Raw genomic sequence first — 22,178 nt, forward strand, 5'->3', positions numbered from 1 at the left:
TTACTGATACCTTCTAAATTGCCTTTGTCAACTATCTTGTGAGCTTTTTGTTCCTTCTCTCAGTTGCCAGAAGCATATCTTAGTATCTTTCTGGTGTTGTGTGCAAAACTGTGTGAAAATGATGCACAGAAGTATGAGGGACAATTTAAAATATGTTTTGATAACATGCCTTTTATAACTATAACAATAAAGTTTAACTTTTTTGTAGTCTAAACTAATCTCAGGAATACGGTCAGGAGTTGCTGATTCTGAATGTATGGCTCCTCTGTTTTCAGTGAGCAGGAAAGCATTACCAAATTTCATTCCTTCTTTTTCATATATGTACACATTTTCTAAGAGACCACTAGAAAAATGTCTGTAAAAGTTTTCTAGGTTTCAAATATAAAGCAGATATATTAGTTGAACCTGAGAGATGTACAGAGCTATACTTTTGGTAACTGCCAAACACAGAATTTTTATTATCTTGCAATGAAATTTAAAAAAGATCACGTGCACCTAGGTACAAATATGTAGGGGTAGCTGTAAAGAGCACAGCCCTTAAAAAATCAGGGTCTGCGTTATTTGAATGGGACTTAACTTGCCTGAATAAGAAACAGAGGTCCTGGATAGAACACAGGAACTGAAAGACAGAATCTGATAGTCTGTTTTACATGGGATTATTCTAGACTTTTTCATGAAAACGTCATGTCATAAAAATGAGATTATTTACTTTGGCTACACTTTCAATACAAAACTAAGACTGTGGGTTCAAAAAGATATGTAAAAATTGCTCTGTTTTGTGCTACAAATGTTTTAGAAATAAACGAGGCATATAGTTGCAGGACTGAAAAAAACCCCATATGTATGATAGATGACGTTTCTAAGGAGTAGGCAGTCTGATACATGCAGTCGTTGTTAATGACAAAATGTGTTGGTATACGATGATGTGCTACATGAAGTTTCTTAGAACATACCAAGACTTTCCAGTATATTTCCACAACTGAGAAATGGGTTTCTAGAGGCAAGAGGTTTCATCTCAAAAGTTTCGATACTGGGACTGTATTTTTCTTTTTCTTCGTAGAATAGCTTTTTATTTTTCCCGTATCTCACATTTTTAGTTGATAATTTCTATTGTATTTTATTGTGTACAAAGCCATGTTTGGATTTAGAGTGATAATGATCTTAGAGAATGTAAAATACCCACAATAGAGACCTCAATACTCACATAAGGTTCCCTTTAGGTTAGCAGAGAGAAACAGGCACCTTCAAGGCATGACTCATCTGATGGAATTTAAGCATTTCCTTTAGGACAGGATGAATCATGTTAAAGAAATCACTGTGTATCTGCAATGATTATAGCAAGAATCCAGACATGTATCTTCTATGACTATGTCTGAGTTGTAAATATTAATTTTACTGATACAACCAGCAACTGAAATTTTATCCCTTCTTAGGTCTCTCTTTTGCTAAAGTAGGATATGATCTGGCATGGTCAAAACAGGTCAAAGAAAACACTCATGAGTTCTTTCCAATTGTCTCAAATTTCAGGTGATTACCTAGCTACATGAAATGTATTTTCAATATGATACTTTTGTATAAGTTATATTTTAAAGGTAATTTTAAAATTTTGTACATTTTAAAATTTTTGAATTATGAATAAATAAATTTTTAAAAGAAAGTTGAATTTTCTGTTCAAAACTGTGATATGGCTATGAAAAATAGTTTCTTAAGCCAATTTGTTCCTTTGCTTTAGCAGAAATAAGATAATCTGGAAAGTTTCCATTATATTCATGATTGAGTATTGTAGCACTGATCATCTCAAGGAACTCAAAAATCAACACATGTATATGAAAAGCATAGGCTTTTCCAAAAATGCAATGTCTTGCTACACTTCCACCCACTTAATGATTGGAATATGAAAAAAGACTAATTAATATAATGTGCAGTTGAGGACACAGATATGAATTGTGCCCAACATTACCCTTTTTTTTGGCATAACTTAGTAATGATGTGCCTTTAAACCCTGATTGGAAACCTGAAGTCTTTTGGGAATGGCTGGTCAGATGGTGCACTCTAAAATGCTGAACAATGTAACGGAGGTTCCTTCTGTTTATCCGTGAGGAGGGACTGGTTGGGTCAAAACATGGTGAGAATGTCATTGGCCTTGCTTTTATTGCTCTTGCTGTAACACCATATGAAGGCTGGCAAAGAAAAATTCTTAAAAAATATAAGCCAGAGGATGGAGGACATCGGCAAGTTAAACGTAACACAAAAAGCAGATTGGATCAGTATACATTAAATTACATTGCCCTATTTGATGACTCCGTAATGCTTTTTTTTTTCTGTTACACTACCCTATTTGATGACTGTGTAATGCTTCTTTTTTTTATGTTACTATGTTTTTATGTTACTTATCACCTATACACCTCAAGGTACCTTTCTGCAACAGTCACCTCAGGTCATACATTTAAAATTTCTCAACAAGCTCATGGCAAACAATGCACTGAATAAACATGCTGGGTTACTAAAATATCAGTACATTTCATGAGGAGATACAGAAGACCTCCTGAACTTTGCACACTCACATGCACACACACACACACACACACAAGGACGTATGTATTGCCAAGCCAAGTTTTCAGCTGCTTGCAAGACTTCTTTGGTGAAAACGCTGAAGAAAACCTCCAGATATGTCCTAGAACTTACATTGTACTGACCAGTGTTTGTTCATTATGCACCATCACAACTTACTTGTAGCATGTCAGCTAAACAGGAGTTCAGGGGGAAACTCACAGTGAGAGCAAACAGAGCTCCAAAATATTTTCATGGAACTGCCCTTCAGATAAAAAGGATGAAGGAGAAAACAAACTGAACAACAAAAAGAATTGATTCCACATGGTATTTGTCAAAGCCAAGGGTCAGCTAGCTTCTGAAACAAATAAACATGTCAAATTATTATTATTATTTTACTAGTTGCATGTAAAATTGACTGTGGGTATTATCAATAATACTCACCTCTTTTACAAGCCAGTAAAATGATTTGTTATACAGAGATATCACCTTTACCACATCATCCTACTACCATTTTAACAGATAAGTGAAGAACATATTAGTTTGTTTGTTTGTTTTTCATTATTATTATTTTTTAAAAATAATTTTGCCACCTTCAACATGTCAGGACATGACAAAGACTGAATCGGAGTACAAGAATTGAGATATTCAGAATTATGTCTGTTGTGATTCTGATGACAGATTTCTGCAGTATCGGTAAACACATTTCTGGCTCTCTTATTCATCTAAACTTACCTTGACATTTTCCCATCAGAAGATTTATATTTCAGACCCTCTGAGCACATTTACTGTCTTGATAATTGCTACTTGCACAGTCAAATGAAATAAGTGAGTTTCAGGACCAAAGAAAATTCTTCGCTGCCCTATTAATGGGTCTGTCTTGAATTATAAGCAATATCTTCTTTGATTCTCAGAAGCAAAGTACAGCAGCTCATTGCATACTTACACAGAAAAAATACTTATGAGAAGAAAAACAAATGGAATGCTAAAATGCCGTTGTTTATGGAAATATAACAAATTGTCAGCAACAAAACACAAAATCTCAGCCATTTTGCTTAACAGCACCTCCTGCAAAACAGGGAGTGAGTTTTATCATTGACACATTGGAATAATCTGTGTTAAATCCCTGGGGAAACGCAGAGAAGATAGCAGCCAGTTTGCTTGTCTTCCTTATCTGAATTCCAGAGACCATTTGAAATCTTATGGTGAAAAGCTGAAGTTCATTATACCAAAATCCCCAGGTTGCCCAGAACCTTATCTTAAATAAAACATCTTCAAATAATCTTTTTTAAACTCTTTCTCACATCAACATATTCTAGACACAAATCTTCTTACCTGAAACACTATCCATGGTTTTATTTCCTCTATAATATATAAGATGTGTTCATATTTCATTTTTTGTAAATAATCATTTTGATATCCTGTAATTATTTATTAATAACAATAGTAAAAATACTGAAAGAAACTATCATTTTAGATAATATATTAGCGTTTTCTAGGAGCACTCTAGCAATCCTTGAAGATGGTTTCCTTCCACAAAGAGCCAGCAAGCTAATCTGAAGACTAAAGGAAAACAGAGAAAACCAAAGTGGAAGATAATTTTGAATATCTGAAATTCTCTATATAGCTGTGCAGCAATTTGTTTACATTTTAAACAGACATAAGGTAAGGACTTTAATGTAATCTTTTTCTGATTTATATGTTACTTATATATGCTATGTTACTTCATTATGTATTTCTAGTCTTTTTTACTAAGCCCACTAGCATTTAATGGCAGCTGCTTCCTACTCTTGACATCTCATCCTTGCATATAACTCCCTCATTTACTACTAACTGTCCTCACTTCTCAGTTTCCTCTTTCCCACGCTTTAGTTCCAGTGAATTTCCAAAGCCAACCACTCCATATGCTTAGAGGCATATTAAACTTCTGTCATTTTTTTTCTCACATTAAGTCATATGTTATGCTTCTGCTTTGCAGGGATCCACAAATTAACAAAAAAAAATGTGCACAGATCAGAGCAGATAACCCAAGATAATGAACATTTTTGGTGGATGCCATGTACTAGTGCTACTGTAGATTTTGCTATTAAAAGCAGGTAAGAATAATTATTTCTGCTTGCAAATTGTTGCTCAGCTTCAACAAAAGAAGCAGCCTAGATCTATCACTACTCTTTAATAATGTAAATTTATGAACTAGCTCAGTGTTTTGTCATCCATCCTCCACACCTATGGCTTTGATGCTTATCTGTTGCTTATATAAATCTTACATAAATTCAACTCATAAGACAGGAAGAACCAACTACCTTGTATTTGGTTGCATTCACTGAAAACACAGCAGAACTGTGTTGCCTGTGGGAACGGAAACATTTAAAATACTAACCTCTACATAATTCTTGTTCTTTTGCTTTATGAGTGCACGTGAGTGCACATACCTTTCTTTGTGGTTTACTGGAAGGGTAAGTATTTTAAAGGAAGACATTATGACTGTTTTCCATCTTCAAGGAGATCACATATTTGGAAGAGGGGATGATGAGAAAACCTTTTGATGACAGAGACTGCCAAACAGTGATTAGCAGCTCATCTGCAACTACCCAATATTATTATTATTGAATTTGTTGCTTTAAGTGGCAGCATGGAGTCTACATCCTGAGAAAATCAGAATGGCCAGCAGCTTGGGCTGACTCCTCCAGAATGATAAAAAATGATATTTAGTAAACTGATATATGTCCGTTCCTCATGAGTGTGTTTCATGTAACCTGACAGACTCAGACAGGTTCTAATCCAGCTTTCAATACCTGAACAAAAGTATAAGTAAGGTCTAACTATATTTTTCCGGTATCTTCTGTCATTACTGCATCTGAATCAGGTGCTTAGTTAACCAACGAAAAAACACAGATAAAACATTGTAAGAGGTTTTGAAACTGACTCTCTGTTTTGAACCTCATAAAACTAGAAAGATTTCTCATTTTTTATGAGCAGCAAAAGAGATTTGCAAGACCTATATTGTAATTCATTGTCTGAATACTATTTTGAATATAATTGCACGCAGAAACATGTTTAACTGCATTTTCTCAAATTCTTTTTCAAATTACTGCATTGAATTCAAATCCGTACAACATACTACTTTTGGATGATGAATACTGCATTTTTAAGATCTCTCCATGATAGGAAGAACATTCTTTAAAAATAAGCAATAAATGAGAAAAAATACAAACAGAGGTAGGAAGAAAAGCTGGGAGTTAAATGTAAATAACCTTGCAATGACTCAATGATTATGAAAGGGATCACAAATACCAACCAACAACTATTTCAAGGGTGTGAAGATTGGGGCTGCCAATGTGTTATTTACATCTGTAGAAAACTGATAACTGGAGATAATGGTATGTAATTTTGAAATGATACAGACTGAATATGAAAGGTTTCTCAGCACCACTGGCTATCAGAATTTTCAATTGCCCTTTATGGAAAGTGACTGAGACCTTATGCCTTTGAAAGTTAAAAACAACGAAGGACAAAATCCTTGGAGATGTCTTTTAAGGACTTCAAGCCCTGTTGGCTGCAATAGAACCTTTTATAGCTAAGTGAACACTTTACTTCCCCTCATCTCTATTGTGTTGAAAAATTCTGACCTTACTTCTATTAATAATCTCGGTATTTTTAAAATCTGGGACTGTGTCTGTATGATACAAATGCAGTGGACTGCACGGATATCCATGCTAACTCTCAACAATGTGAGAAGGGAGAATCAGGCAGAAGACCCAGGATAATGCTGCTGTCCTATTTCTGGCACATTAATCACTCTTGATAGGTCTATATGGTACAGCACTGCATTTGCTCTTACACCTGAGAATGCTAACAAAATCTGCTGTACAGGGAAAATGTCTCTAAAATGTTTCCAATCTTCAACATCCTTATAGCTAAAGTGACTGCCATTCAGTCCTCCTTCAATATTGAAACCAGTCATGAACAGAAATGATGCTAGTCAAGATCTTGGGAATTTTTATTGGAAATATCAACTCCTCACAAGATCCTATAAAGCAACAAAGAAGCAGGAAAAAAAATAAACATTTTAAAGAGTCATGATTTCTCCTTTGCCCACTGCTGAGCAGGAGAGTTACGTGAAAAAACACAGTATTCTTTTAAAAGCATCAAAATAATACTGCAGTTCTTGAAAACATTATGCAACAAATTCTGCAGCTTTATCTCTTTGCAAACAGGGGATACTTCTTTATGACTTTTATCATTACAAATTTTCTCCAAAGTAAAGGCAGAAGTATTGCTTTACAACATTAACATCACTGTGTTCATTTGCTTTTATCTAGCATGAACGTCAAGTATTTTACATTGACCTTCAGTCAACACAATCTGTTTTAAAATGCTGTAAGCTAGAACTATAAGAGGTAGGGTTTGGGGACAAGAAATGCAGACATCCAAAACAATCAATTTATTCCAGGAAAACCAGCCTAGAAAAGAAAACTGAAAAACTCATAATGAAATTATTTTAGAGGAACCACCTCTACTAGAATCTACAATCATTATTGGAGTGAAGGATGCTGTCCTAAGACTGCCTGTTTAGGAGATCATATTCAAAATAGGATGTGTCTAAAATTTCTAAATTAATATCAGATTAAAGGATCTGAAAAAGGACATTTTTAAAAATAGAAATCCAATTTTCTTACAGGTTCACCAACACTGAAATGGTTAAGCTGGTAAACTATAAAACTCTTTATCCAGGGCTCTTCTCAGCTACTGAAGGCAGAACAAGTTGTTGCCTAGGACAACATAATATTTAGTTACTCTTTATTTTATCTGTTTTTGTAGAGAATTTGTGGGCTGGGAAGAGGGGGTATTTTCTAGCATTGTTAAAGAGAATAAGAAAACTTGGGTTGGGCTGTACTCCCTGGAAAGGAGGTCACATTCTGAGACTTGAGATATGAACCTTCTTATAGAACACCAAGATTTTAGACAGAAAATCAGACGATAAGGTAATTTATTTGCTGCCTGAATGGAGGGAGATTTTGTTACAATACTTCAGAGACGGTGCCCTGTTTGGCACTAGGCAGAGTAGGTTGCTTTAATAAAAAAATGATCTTGCATTATAAATCAATCATTTGTGCTACCTAGTGTGTTACAGGACAAGAAAATGATCCTGCAAGTGGAACACAATAGGTGCTAAAATTGCTCAGCTTTGATTATTAGTGCTAAAAATTGCTGCCAATCACTACCTGATTATAATTTGTTTTGAAGAGAGCGTGGGGCAGAGGGAAAGAAAAAAGATAAAAGGAGAGAGAGAAAAAAGCTCTGGTTTTAAGAATTCTAAAAAAAGAGCAAAGATGTAAAAGTGATTGTTGAAAACGTATATCATTTTTTATATGACCAAAATCGTTACATTTAAAGATAAGTGCAGGAAAAGGGAAACATTAAAAGAAATCTGAAAAATTCAATGGCTAGATTTACTGATTAAACACGGTTACTTTGCTACCACTTTTTAATCAGAAAACTTTTTTTTTTTTTTATTATTGCCATAATATAAGGAAATAAAAATATAGAATTAGGGAAAGTATTTCAAAGTACTTACATAATATCTTCTATTTAAATAATCTCTAGTGAAAAAGGACACCAGATGGATTACAATAGAATCATTATACTACTGAAAAATAAATGCTGTGAAAATGTCTAGGGTGCAAATGCTTTCTCTTTCTTTCTTTAACATGTTGTATCGTAAACTGAATAAAGCATTGTATTTGAACTAAAAGGAGTGTTTTTCCTCCCACTTCTGAGTCTGAGCACTGCCACGATCCAAGGTGGGAGTAGGAAGAGGTAAACAGTAAATGGTTTTCAGAAATTGCCATGATTTATGTCATCTCCTGATATTTTGCAAGTAACAGTATAGAGGAAAGAGGATTATGTATTTAAAAAGTATTTTGCATTACCATGAGGAACAGATGGAAGTTTTCACATCAAATCACTCAAAAGCTACAAGATCACTACCTATACAAAATATTACATGCAGAAACTGTACCTGAGAGTTAAACATGTTATGAACTGGAAATGGATGTGTTGAGGCTAAAGAGCTTCCAGTGAGATTTCTGCAATACTCAACATAAGAACGGTTTCTAAATCATCAGTAACATCCACAATCATTTAGGTACTGAGTAACTGATGGAGATCCTACCAGTATTCAAAGAAGAAAGAATCTGATGGCAGAAAGAACCACTTTCAAATGCAAGATTCAATGGAGCAAATTTACTATATGATTTCAACTGGTAAGTATTTCATTTGTGCAAAAGAAACAGAGATGTGCATTATTAAAACCCTTTTAAAACCTCTGAGGGTGCCCTGCACGAACAAAATCCACACACCTACTGAATATGGAGAAAGATTTGCTATATGTATAATACCTCACAACTTTTTTTGCACATGAAGTGAATCTACTGACCCCATTTCAAAGGGAAACAGAGTAATTTATCTTTTGTATTTACAACTGTAGCAGCTAGCACATATTAATGTAGTCTCATTTGCAGCATTGTTCTACTAATGTAGGAGAAACTAAGCAAATTCATACACATATCTTATTCATGAGGAAATAATACATAATGATGAAAGCTATTCAGTTCCAGACTCATCTTTGCAGTATTTGATTTGAAATATATATAAGCAATTATCAAAAAACCTGCTTAATACTTGGCCCTATTATTTATGTTAATTAGGATACTTTCCCAAATAGATGAGGCAGAGAATTCGAATGGATATTGAAAGTTTTCTTCATATTTCCTCAGACCAATCAAGATTGTGCATAAACCATTTCAAAATTGCAGTTATTTAACATAAAAAACACGACAAATGCAGTAGAAAAGATTTTCTTAAATGTCTTAATGCATCTTTATACATAGACTACTATTTTACTGATGAGCAAGAAAATCTAAAGTTCAGCCTGGCTGGCAGAAAACTGTAGAGATTTCCATAAAACTTCTAAAGCCTAGAAATATCTGTTCCTCAGTTGTTGTACTGCACATTTGTTTTTGCAGGGTGTCAGAATGATTCTCCAACATTTTATGCTACAGATAAACTTTGAAACACAACACTTATGGTTTTGCACCAGTACCTCAACATGGTTGTCTCTAGAGAAGTGGCATTTGTTTTTGAAGTGAGATAGTCCATCATTTAGCTTGCTGGAGAATTCTTTATATATAAATGAATATAATTGAAAGCAAATACATACATATACACCTATGTGCATGTACACGTTTATATATGTAGCTGTTTTAGAAGTAATGGTTCACATAAATTAACTTCAAGTACTTTCTCAATCAAATACACTAGTAATATGCTCCTGAATATTTGGAAAGAGTAAACAAAGAAAAAGTCATACAGAGAATTTTCTGAACGCAACAAGTGTAAAAGTTGGGATCCCACAGCTAATTGCTAATGCAGACTTTCAGTCCTGAAAGCTCTTCTGATTATCAAAATTGTTGGAGCCATTTAGAAAGCAACTACGGGAAGAGCTATGGGCATCTTTTTCAGTCAGCGGTGTCTCTGGGAGATCAGAAAAGACTGTGGCTCCAAGAACTCTTAATTCTTTTCAGTGATCTGAAATCCAGCACAGGGCTCTGAGGCAGAGAGGAAAAGGAACAGAAATTGTAGATCTGCAGCTGCAACGTCTGAGAATATGCTATTGAGATGTAATGTTTCATTCCTCTTCAAAAACTGCCTCTGCAGAGTGGCACACTTGGGAAATTAAGTAATAACAAGAGAAGGAGAGTCACAGAGTAATTTTTCAAGCAGAATCTGAAGGACAGCCCTCCTAAGAAAAACTTTTATTTTCATGCTATAGAGCATGGGAAATTAAGCTGTCAAGTGAGGACTGTATAAAATCCATTCGTTTGGTGTGTATTACCCAATCAAGCTGTGGAGCTGTTATCTGCTTTGCTGAAGTAGATGAGGAGGCTGCTAAGTGAGATACTAACCTGGCCAAGGAATCTAAATGCACTATGTGGTCCATTTTTAAGTTCTTTAAGCAGAGACTATAAGTTGTACTGAGATTGTAGGTGCATTAGTTGGCTAAGGCCTCATGAGAGCTCTGAGAACTAAGCTCAATACAATGGTTGTTACTATGTAGAGCTATAGGCTCAAGCTTAGTATGTATAAAGCAGTTCTGACGTCAAAATTAGACAAATGTAGCTGGCGCTCTGTATATTTGAGCTGTACAGAGGACTACAAACATACAGAGCAAGGGTTTCTGGAAGTATGGAATGGCTAAATGGACTAAGACTCTTCAGTTCGAAAATGAGATGATGGAAAGGAGAAATGATAGAAGTGTGCAAAATGAACCATAGCACAGAAAAGATAAATAGAAAAGGAATTCAAGGATGAACTTGCTGAATTGCTAGCAATGATGTGTCACTTTTCCCTCAAAACCCCTCTTTTTTTTTTTTTTCTGAGGACTGGAGTGTAACAAAATTGATGAAATTTTTTTAATTCATGGAAGATTCATGAAAATAGCAGCCTCTAAGCATGTCCCAGGTAAATTATTCAATAATTCGTACTAGTAGTGGACACACAGATAACTACAACAAGGAGGAGTTGAAGTGACTACATGTAAAGACATCTCATACCTCAAAACCCTTCTGGAGTTCTTTGAAACAGTCAAAAAGTAGGTTGATGGGGTTTATGATCTGCTTGATCTGTTTGTCTGGATTTCTAAAGTCCTTTTATGAAGTCACTTTTAAAGGGCTTTTTAGAAAAAAAAATCCAAGTAATCCAAGAATTAAGACAGAAGAAGAGGTTAAACCACGAAACTGTAGAGGAGAATGTTTTCAGAGAGAAAGGAGGTTCTTATTGAATTTCTGGAGAGATATGTGACTAGACTTGTGCTGTTTAATGTATTTATAACTTCTACAGAAAATAGGACTAGCAGTAAGATCACAAAACTTGATTATGATAGTAAGTCATTCAAGGTAAGAAAGACAAGGATCAGTTGGGAAGAACTTCCCCAATTCCAGAAGTCCAAATTATTAATGGCTAGAAGAATGCTATGCAGATAGTTCATAATATGCTTGTCCAATCCGTGTAGCCTTCCCTGGTCATCTGTTCAAGGCCATTTTTATAGGCAGCACAGTGGGTTAGGTAAACCCTCTCATCTGTTTCAGTATGGTCATTTTCATGCTCTTTCATTACTATAGTACAAAACGTAGCAGGCTGCGGTGAAATGATCATGTAGCAGCCTTTAATATAATTAAAGAATCACCTTTTCACACAGTATATAAGTAAATTAAATTGTGGAACTTGATGTTGTGGAGGGTCCAAAGTATTTATTTATAAACTAATTGAAGGCAGTCCATTGGCAGTTATTTTCTCTCTCTAGTATCGTTGATCCTGAACAGCAATCATTATAGCCTAATATAAACAAGAAATGCAAATTGCGAGAGACAGCATCAAGAACACTTCCGCAAAAGTTAAAAATCTTGACAGTAATTGAGTTTAAGAAGCCATTGGTAAACATTAATGTTACAGGAGACGAAGACTGGATCACCCATGTGAAAGACGGATGTACACAAATAGAAGCAGCTCGCAGTGCAGGATGAACTAATTGAGAAGAAATTATAAACCAGGCCACTTGCATGTAACCCTCCTCCCAGGAGTTCAGCTATCTGTGATTCAAGGCCTACTTTCAGTACAGCGCAGCTGTGGTACCATTCTCAGTTTTCTTCTGAGAAAATTGCTGGGGCGTGAGAAGGAGCTGTGAGGGAGCACACAGGCTGGGGGCATATGAGATAAGAAAGGTAAAGTTGCAGACGTAAGATTGTTGACACAGAGGAAACTGGCACCTCAAGGATTCAAGGATAACAACATTCACATTAAAAGCTATAAAATCCCCAGGAAAAAAGGTGAGATCAGAAGACATCAACTCAGCAACATCATAGATCAGCCTGTTCCAAGGGAGCAAGAGAGGCCAGCCCTCCCCTACCCGAGTGATGACTACTTGCCCAGTAGACTTAGTGACTCATTTGGTGGGGGTTGATTTAATGCCTAGTTCATTAGTCTTACAGTGTATTGTGTGTGTTAGATGATAAATATCTTGCTTTGTGCTTTTAAGCTGTTTATATCTTGCCTCAAGAATTTCTTCAGTAAAAGTTCCCTGAAGAGAGTGACTCCCCGAGGGGGAGGGTTATGTAAGTAATCCAGAATAACAGACAAGAATAATATGATTAGTCATGTAGAAGAGCATTCATACTTTAAAGCACAGGTGCACACTTTAGATGGGGTTAGGGGATTTCAGAACACAGTGGACTTTTCATATTATATATATTTCAGAAAACTTCACATATCTACAGCATCAAATAATATCTGAATCTGAGTACAGAATCTGACCTCTCTAATGAGCCAAGAAACCCGGGAGACAAACCCAGAAGTGCTGTGAAGGCCAATGCTGGGAGAAGGCATTCCAAAAATTTACAGTCGCAGGATAAGGAAATTAGAACTATGCGTCCAAGGAAGCACATGCCTGAGAAAATAACACAGCAAATGGATCTGGGAAAATTCTTGATCTAAATGACAAATGAATTAGTGAAACAGAATCTAAATTTCCAAGTCTGGCTTGTTAAAAAAGGACTGAGAATTCTGGTGAGAGCTCACAAGAAACACAAATAAGTAACTTTTAAAGTGACTGTTCTGATTGAAATGCTTTAATTGCTGCTTGATTGTGCTTGAGGAAACACACACAGTATATATATATGTGTATATATATATATACACACTTGAAAGTCTGAAAGAAATTAGCACATAAGGTAGAGTAGACTTTGCTGCAATAATTTTCAATGAAGTGCAGGAAGCTGCATGTTAAATTTGTTTCTCAATGTCAATGAAGCAGTTAGAGGACCAGAGAAACTGAGGAAAGATGGCTTTTACCACTGGTGTCTCAGATCTCTCTCTCTCATATGCTTGGCATTCTGCTTGCATTTTTTTTTTTTTATTTGCTTGCCTAGATTGTAACTTCAAGGATGGTAAAACAGTGTTAGAATAAGAACTGTCCTTTTTTAGGAAGATAAGAAGATTCAAAGCTCTGACTATTCCAGTGTCCTACAGGAGTAGGAGGTAACTCAGAAGAGTTAAATTTAATAATAAAATCACAAAATCATAGAGTCATTTTGGTTGGAAAAGACATTTAAGATCATTAAGTCCAACTGTAAACATAACACTTCCAAATCCCACTAAACCAGGTCCCTAAGATCCTCATCTACACATCTTTTAAATACCTTCAGGGATGGTGACTTAATCACTTCCCTGGGCAGCCTGTTCCAATGCCTGACAACCCTTTCCATGAAGAAATTTTTCATAATATCCAATCCGAACCTTCCCTGGTGCAACTTGAGGCCATTTTCTCTTGTTCTATCGCTTGTTATTTGGGGGAAGAGACCAACACCCTCCATGCTACAATCTCTTTTCAGGTAGTTGTGGAGACCGATAAGGTCTCCCCTCAGCCTCCTTTTCTCCAGGCTGAACAACCCCAGATTCCTCAGCAGCTCCTCACAGGACTCGTGCTCCAGTCCCCTCACCAGCTTCATTGCCATACTTTGGATGTGCTTGAGTACCTCCACGTCTTTCTTGTAGTGAGTGGTCCAAAACTGAACACAGGATTCAAGCTGGGGCCTCACCAGTGCTGAGTGCAGGGGGACGATCACTTCCCTGGTCCTGTTGGTCACACTATTTCTGATGCGTGCCAGGATGCTGTTGGCCTTTTTGGATACCTGAACACATGGTTGGCTCATATTCAACTGGCTGACAATCAACACCCTGAGGTTCTTTTCTGCCAGGCAGTTTCCAGCCACTCTTCCCTGAGCCTGTAGCATTGCCTGGGGTTGTTGTGACCCAAGTGCGGGACCCGGCACTTGGCCTTGTTGAACCTCATACAAATGGCCTCAGCCCAGCGATCAAGCCGGTCCAGATCCCTCTGAAGACCCTTTCTACCCGCCAGCAGATCAACAGTCATACTAAAGCTAATCTTAGCATCTCTCTAAGTCAGTAAGGAGAGACAAACTCCTCTAACAAGCAATCCAGATAATTAACCATAATTTAACCACCCTGAATCATCCTCTGGATTCTTTCACCATCCTTTATAGTTTATAAAGGGAATTTAGGGAGGCTAGCTTCATTCAGCTACAGGGAGACTTTCAGAATATGCTTTCTTCTTTCTGTCTTTCAAAAGATGAGCTGTTTGCTTTAATAAGTTAATCAAATAGATTTGTGTGATGGTCAGCATCACACATGGAAGTTCCGAGACATGTGGTAAGTAAAACTCACAACAGTATACTGAGAGACATAAGGATGACCTTATTACTAGTTTAGATTTTGGAAAAAAACCCTAACTCTTCATGAACTTCATCCACAGGCATTTGAGTTGATGACTACAAAAAGTGTAGAAAGAAGATATTAAATACTTCTCGTTTTTTATGATGTAAAGGAGGGCTTGTGAAAAATTAAATCTTCTCTCCCTGTCCTTTCAGTTGTGCTAGTTTACTTAAAAGAGAATATTATCTCTACCTTCAAATCAGTTTCTACCCCTCCAGAAGCCAGGAATGATTTCCAAATGGAAAGAAGCACCAAATATGAACTAAGGGATTCTGTGCACCAAAGCAGGAAAGGCTTTTAGGTCAGATTCAGTGGCTGTAACTGTTTAAACTGATGGCTAAAATGAGAAAGTTATCATATTTGCAGACCTTGATACATTTTTTTTGGTGTATTTGGCATAATTGTAAATGAAACTTCTTGCTTCATCTACAACTTAAGCACCACGAACCACTAAAACAAGGGCACTCTGAATTATTTTCAGGATGTTAAGTCTGTTTTTTCTCTTGTTTTTCAAGTGGCTGGATTCTGACCTACTCAAGTCAGGAGTCATATTCCAGAGTCACTGGTTCTGACCTTTATGCATTCCTTTATTAAGAATTTTCTGTAATAAGCTCTTGTTTGCCATCACCTGAATGTGAAGTGAGACCTTTGAAATTAATTTCAGGCAGCAAGCCTGCTGGTCAGAAATAAGTATCTTGTTCCGCCAGACTGCACAATGCTTCAAACCAATTTCTTGTCCATTTCTGAAATATTACCCTCAATTGAAACAGAAAAATAATAGTAAATATTTTTATAAGCTACAAATTTTCTCAGTAAACATTATTTCATTACAGATAGCTACTACTGATTGGTGGGAATTAAATATATACTAAAATGGAAATTCTGCAAATGCAGAACTGTTTCGTTTACTATGCTCTTGAACACAATAATCCAATAATATGTCACATGGGAAAAATATTTATCTCCATAGATATGTACATCTATACAAACATTAAAACAACACTTTTTCAGCTGCTTCTTGCAACTCATGGCAAAAGGGAGTGTTTTCCCAAGAAGTACAGGTTTTAAATGAGAACATGATGTTAAGCTGTAAAGTTAGAAGGGTATACACTGGTCTGGTTGATCGTAATTTTACAGAAATATATTAACCCTTTCCACCGGTTTAAGCAAGTTTGGAATCAAACCACAAGCCTTTAATGAAGTTTTAATGATCCACTTGGGGGAGCTAAAGGGTAATTTGTTCCAAACTGATTATGGCAAAATGTTTGGGATGCAAAATTAAGTTACAGAAGACAATGTGAGCAGAGAGTTCCACTTTTTTTTTCAACTCAGTGCTGGTTGTTAATCTATATTAGCTTCTGGAGCAAAGAGTCATCAGTTCTTATTAAAATTCTGGCCACATATAGAAAAAAAAAATCACAGTTATAAATAGCTTAGCAGCAGACACCCATAATAGCATCAGTCACATCCTGATTTCAATTATACACCTACAACATACATTGAAAGCAACAGACATAACATGTAAGGCAGAGTTTGGTCCTTACTCTACATTTTCGTGCTAGTTAACATTAACTGTAATGTGACAGCAAGAAAATAAATTCTAACATGCAATGGTTTTGTCTTTCAGTTAATATGAAATACCTATGGTTACTGGTGGGCCTTTGACTGTTCTGGGAGTTAGACACTAATGAGAGGCAGACATGCAGTATCTCCTATATTGGAAGGAAGAGGCTGTGCCTTTTGTCTGTGAAGAGACAATAAAGGATGACATTGGGCTTTTCTCCATGTAGGGATTGCCCTAAATTTCAGAAAAACTGTTGATTTCAAAAGCCACAGCAGATCTAAAGCTATAACCATTTATCTTTTATAAAAGGAAACAACTCAGTTTCAGAAACATAACTTAAATGAAAATTCCATCTGCAAAGCTGTACTGTCAATATCTTCACTGTATCAATACATAATTTATCTAATTCCAAATTACTCTGCAGCACAGTCTACATTGAAGTTTATGGTTACCCATGTGTGGCATCTAATTTAACTGACTCATATAAAAGTGATAATGAAATAAAAGATATTGTTCCTTTAGCATAACCTATTAACTGTATTTAAGGTTTCCTTATTTTGTGTTTAATTTAGTCAGAGCAGGTGGAAAAAGTAAACTGTAAGTATAATTACAAGAAGTACTGTTAGGCACTTTAAAAGCACAGCTTCGTAGCTATATACTAACAAAATATATTTTTAAATGTCATTCAGCATCCTGAAGCAGTGACACAATCATGCTGATTGAATACCATGCTAAAGACAATAGCAAAGCAAATGGAAGCAAAGGGAACAGTCAATCCAGGTATAGGCATGAAAGATGTAATCGTTAACAGTACTTGATGACACTATCTGTAGTGAAATTTGTTTCTGTGCTTTCACTTTGATATGTAAGGGCAAGGACTATAATGTATTTAGAAGGAACTACTGCTACAAATTGATCAACTTACATTAATTAATTCAATCTCCCAGATTTTTTTCACAAGGTCCATCGATGTATAGCCATTAATTAGAAAGGATTTGGTATAGTCACCCAATTCAATGGAATCCAGCCATTCAGCTACAGAGCTGGGGTTGTAGCCATCGTGACCGATCTGCTTCATCTGAAAAAGAAGAATGAGCAAGAATTAGTGATAATATTCATTAAACATCTTTCAGAACAGCAGCTATTGATATTATTTTCTTTGGGTCAGAGCTATCTCATTCTCTTATCAACATTCTTTTAATGATTAGTACAACATGTAGCAATTTTGTGAGCAAAAACACTAATAAAACTTAGTTTACAATGGATCTTTTTCTTATGTCTTCTTGCCTTTTAAACCAGAGTATACCAAGATTGTAGCATGAGTTCTATTTTTACTAGACATCAGAGAATCCACAAGTGAGGGAAAGCAAAAGAAAGAATGAGAAAGGGACATTATTAGATTGCACAAAAATGTCATAGTCGGGCCTAAGATTCCATAGAAGGGGAAGAAATTAGACTGAGGATTGGATCTTTGGGTATCAAACTGCAAGTGAAACATATTGCCTTGGTTATAGTATTCCTAATTTATATCTCCTAGTAGGTTATCTGATATTTTATGATGGTTGAAACAGCACTATATTTTTCTGTCCCCAGACAAGGCTTTAAAAAGTCTGTTTCCTCTACCTGGTCACATTTTATATGGAACTCTTCGGCCGTTAATATATTTTAGATTTGCCTCTGACTGTCAAGTTGCTTGAGATTGGACAATTGAACCAAATGTTATTGGAATGGAATTGACAGAATGATGTACACAGAAGCGCAACACCTGCATTCAAATAGCAACACAGGCACAGAGAGAATAATCACATTAATCTTGTTTTCGTAAGAAACTAAGATACACCACTGGCATCTTATTTTTCTGAATTTTGTTAAGCTGTTAAGAAGTAAAGAGCTGCAATTTCTCTTTCACAATTGCCTCTCAGTAACAAAAGTGAAGATTTTCAAGCTAGCTGTTAAAGATAAAAATGTATAAAGCCTCTACCTGTGCAGCTTGTTATGCCATACTGTTTTTATGAATTTTAAATTAATTTGCAATAGTGGAAGAAATAGCAGAAGTGGAAGCAGAATGAAATAGAAAAAATTATGCTATACCCTCAATTTTCAATACTGGTATACGCATATGATCTTTCTATAGAAATGTAACTACTGCTAACGGGATAATACACTTAACTGGTAAACTGTTAAGAAGATATAGAAATTTAGAAACCTTATGTTTTGCATAGAATCTCCCAACGGTGCAAAAGTGACACTGCGCATGGTGAAAGCTTGTCTCCCATTCCTGTCTCCTTCTGTACATTCCTACTTTCTGAGAAACAAGTGAAGTGTGACAGAAACATAAGGCTTTGAATTTAAGTTTGAAGTGAGTGACAAAGTAATTCTAAAAGGAGAGAATTTTGATCTTAATATCTTGCCCGACCTAATTTATTTCTCACAGTTTATTTGAAACAGAATTTGAATTCAAAGCAGAGGAAAAGAAAGTGTGCATTTGAAGGCCACAGTAGTATTCGCCGATTTGTCTGTTCAAATGGAGAAAGCCACCATGTCATGACCTTGATCTTCGTTTCCTGCAGTATCAGAGAAAAGTGATGCAGGCACACTGCATCGTGGATATGACAGTTTCCTCTTTGGTCTTTTGCTGCAGATGTTGGATATACAATATTAATGGAAATATTTAAAGGATATAGTGAAATCAGTATCTTAAATCATAAAAGAGAGACAGGAGAAACCACATAATTAAATGGGAATTGTAGATTTGAGGTCACTTCTGTAACAAATGAGTCATATTAGGAAATGAGAGTTCGGTTTGGTTCTTGAACTTGACATTTTGGAATTTAGTTTCTTCCTAATTTAAAATGAAATTCTTAGACGTCAAAAGCATGGCAAATTCTTCTTTCATTGTCATTCAGACTTACTTCAAATCTTAGATCGACAGTAGTCTGTCCAGCAGCTTGCAAAAACGTTGAAGGACCCTGGGAGCTCTGACTCTTGGGAAGCTTATTTCAAGACCTGATTTGAAATGAGGTATGCTTAAACAACTGACATATGACAAGAAAGGACCCAGTAAACTGAAGAAGAAAAATCTAATACAGAGAACACATGAAGAAGATGTATAGGGCCCACAGGGAACATGAATCACAAAAGATATAAGGTATTTTTGTTTTCTTTCTCTAACAAAGAAAAGCAAAGCAACTTCAAAACAATTTTCAGCATATCCAGATTGGGCACATTATGCAAATTATTTCTTTTGTTTATTGCTATTTGACATTTCTGTTTAAAAATTCCAGATTTTAACATGATTTTTTTTTGACCTGCTGATTGAGAAATCTCAAGCAGCCTGGTTCACAATTCTGATAACCCGTCAGCCTCTATAAAAAGCAAACACAGCATGGGAAGTTTCTGAATTCTCAATTCCCACTGGAGATCTCCGTCAGAAGGGTTGTTAAAATAGATCTCACTCTACTACGGCATGTTGCAAAGGGCTGCAGGCAAGCAAACACAGGTGAACAATTCAATAAGCAAAAGAACAGAGAACAACTGGAATGTATGTGACCATCTCACTCTTCAGATTTGGTGCCAATTGACAAAATTGTCATCGGGTCACTCAATAGCCTAATGGAAAACACACTGGCCTGTTGTTGGGCAGCAGGAGGCTCTGCAAGCATTTTCTTTCTCCATGCCCCAGAAATTTGGCAGCTTGTGTTCAAGGCCATGTCGGGAGTGGTACAGCTGCACAGCCTGGGATCAGACCCATGTGAGAAATAACAGTGAGAAGCCTGGTTGGGGCCACCCCACCTTCTGCAGAAGCTGCATGTGAGCTCAGGTCCCTGTCCCTGACATTTGCCTGAGCTGTGCCACAGCTACATCTGTGCCCAGCCACGCACCTGGCTGATCCTCACCCACCGACTCGCCCTCCCAAACAGACCTTGTGTCATCCTTATCCCTGTGGATTTTCCCTGGGACATAGCACTTTGCAGCCACTGCCACTGTCCCTGCTTCGCTCGCTCTGTGCTCCCTGCCAGCTTCACTGTCCCCCCTCAGCTGCCAGCCCACCTGCCCTGGCGGGGCAGCCCCTCCTGCTGCTCCTGTCACAGAAAAGTAATCTCAGAACTAGAATATTTGCCAGCAGTTTCAGCACAAAAGCAGTATTTTGTTTCGTCATGAACCAAGAACCAATCTCTTATGTAAACCATATTTTCTAAAATGTGTCTAATACCACCAGGGGGATTGGACTAGACGATCTTTTGAGGTCCCTTCCAATCCCTAATTCTGTGATTCTGTGAAAAATAATAAACTTGCAGTATCTGTCCTCTTACATGGGAAGTTTTGTTCTGTATGTTAATAACATCAGCCAGCTTATTAACTGTCATTCATAGCTGGTTGAATGTTTTCTTTTCAAATATTTATTGACAGACAGATTGGTTATCTAGACATGACATTATCATTAATAGTATCCGCTTTTCTTACAAAACATTACAGACTTTTCAAATTTGAAAAAAAAAAAAAAGCCAAGAGTTTGAAATATCTGTCTGGAAGTGCTGCCCCTTTACTTTATCAGGGCATCTTCTCCCAGTCCTCATTAACAGGTCATGGCTCTTGGACTGTTTGTATTTTCTTTTTTCTATACTGCACCATGATCTTAGACTGCCCTCACAGATCATCTAAACCCTGTAGGCTTCTTTGCTGATGGTATTTGCTGACTGATTTTTTATTTTGTTTTAAGAAAAAGCTCCTCCTATCTACTGTCTGTATTTCCATGTGTAACATTTCAATCATTTTGCACCAGCAACAACACACGAACCAGTGGTGTCAAACATCTAAGCAGCTATGCACATACTGTTTGACTCAGAGCAGCATCAAATCTCTAAGCTTCAAGTCATGACAGCCTTTCAGATATTAACTGCTCATAAATAGGGGGAGTTTTGTTCTTCCACTGCTACTAGTTCATTTGGTTGTTATCTTTAAAGAATAGATGATTTTAGTGTGTCGACTACGGAAAAGGCTAGGAATGAAGCCCATAGGATTTAGAGAAAAAGAAACTTTAAAGAAAATATTATATAAATATTACATAAATGAGGCATGAAAGAAGACACAAAGCATAGGAGATTTCTCTCCAAGGCCCTATTGATCTATCTCTAGTATCACTTCCTTTGGAATAAATAGAAAGCAGAAGCCAGAAAGACCTGCTTCTTATAATAAAAAAGTAACGTCAAGTAGCATCCTAATGGATTAAGATATACTTTACAAGAAACTGTCTGTACATCTGTCTTTTTACAGGTGCATCACTGTTATATCTATATAGTATTTTACCTTAGGATACAAGGTACGTGAGTTTTTGTCCCTGAAAGGTAGCCAGATAAACACAAACAGAGCTTCAAAGTAATCATATATGCACCGGAAGCACCAAGGTGAATTCAGTAACATGGACTTTTATCAGTTTTCTCTGATATCTCAGACAGATGGGGAACTAATGCTATTTTCTCCACATTATCTCCACTATCTGGTGGATCTCAGCACTGTGTGTATTAAAATCAAGCTTTCTATCTGCTTTATAAGGAGAAAGAGATTACTCGAATTTCACAGCTTCTTAAATTATGGCTATGATTACAGTGAATTTACACTTCTGCACTTGCGTTAGTTTGCAAGAAATCTTTTTAGCAAGCACAGAATGCTTTCTTTCAAACTTCTGGCCTAGCTGAGAGATTTAAGCAGCACTTTT

General features: G+C 36.3%; 1 protein-coding gene across 8 annotated transcripts in view; it reads right to left on the reverse strand.

Moving 5' to 3' along the window:
• The window catches only part of ANKS1B (ankyrin repeat and sterile alpha motif domain containing 1B), a 436,612-nt gene that overhangs the window by 144,771 nt on the left and 269,663 nt on the right, over nucleotides 1-22,178 (reverse strand). For all 8 annotated transcript variants that reach the window (XM_071800411.1, XM_071800380.1, XM_071800388.1 and 5 more), the window contains one exon: nucleotides 17,388-17,540. In XM_071800411.1, coding sequence (XP_071656512.1) covers nucleotides 17,388-17,540 — 153 coding nt within the window. The remainder of the gene's footprint in view (nucleotides 1-17,387; nucleotides 17,541-22,178) is intronic.

Source organism: Patagioenas fasciata, chromosome 1 (assembly GCF_037038585.1).
Source record: "Patagioenas fasciata isolate bPatFas1 chromosome 1, bPatFas1.hap1, whole genome shotgun sequence".
Taxonomy (NCBI): domain Eukaryota; kingdom Metazoa; phylum Chordata; class Aves; order Columbiformes; family Columbidae; genus Patagioenas; species Patagioenas fasciata.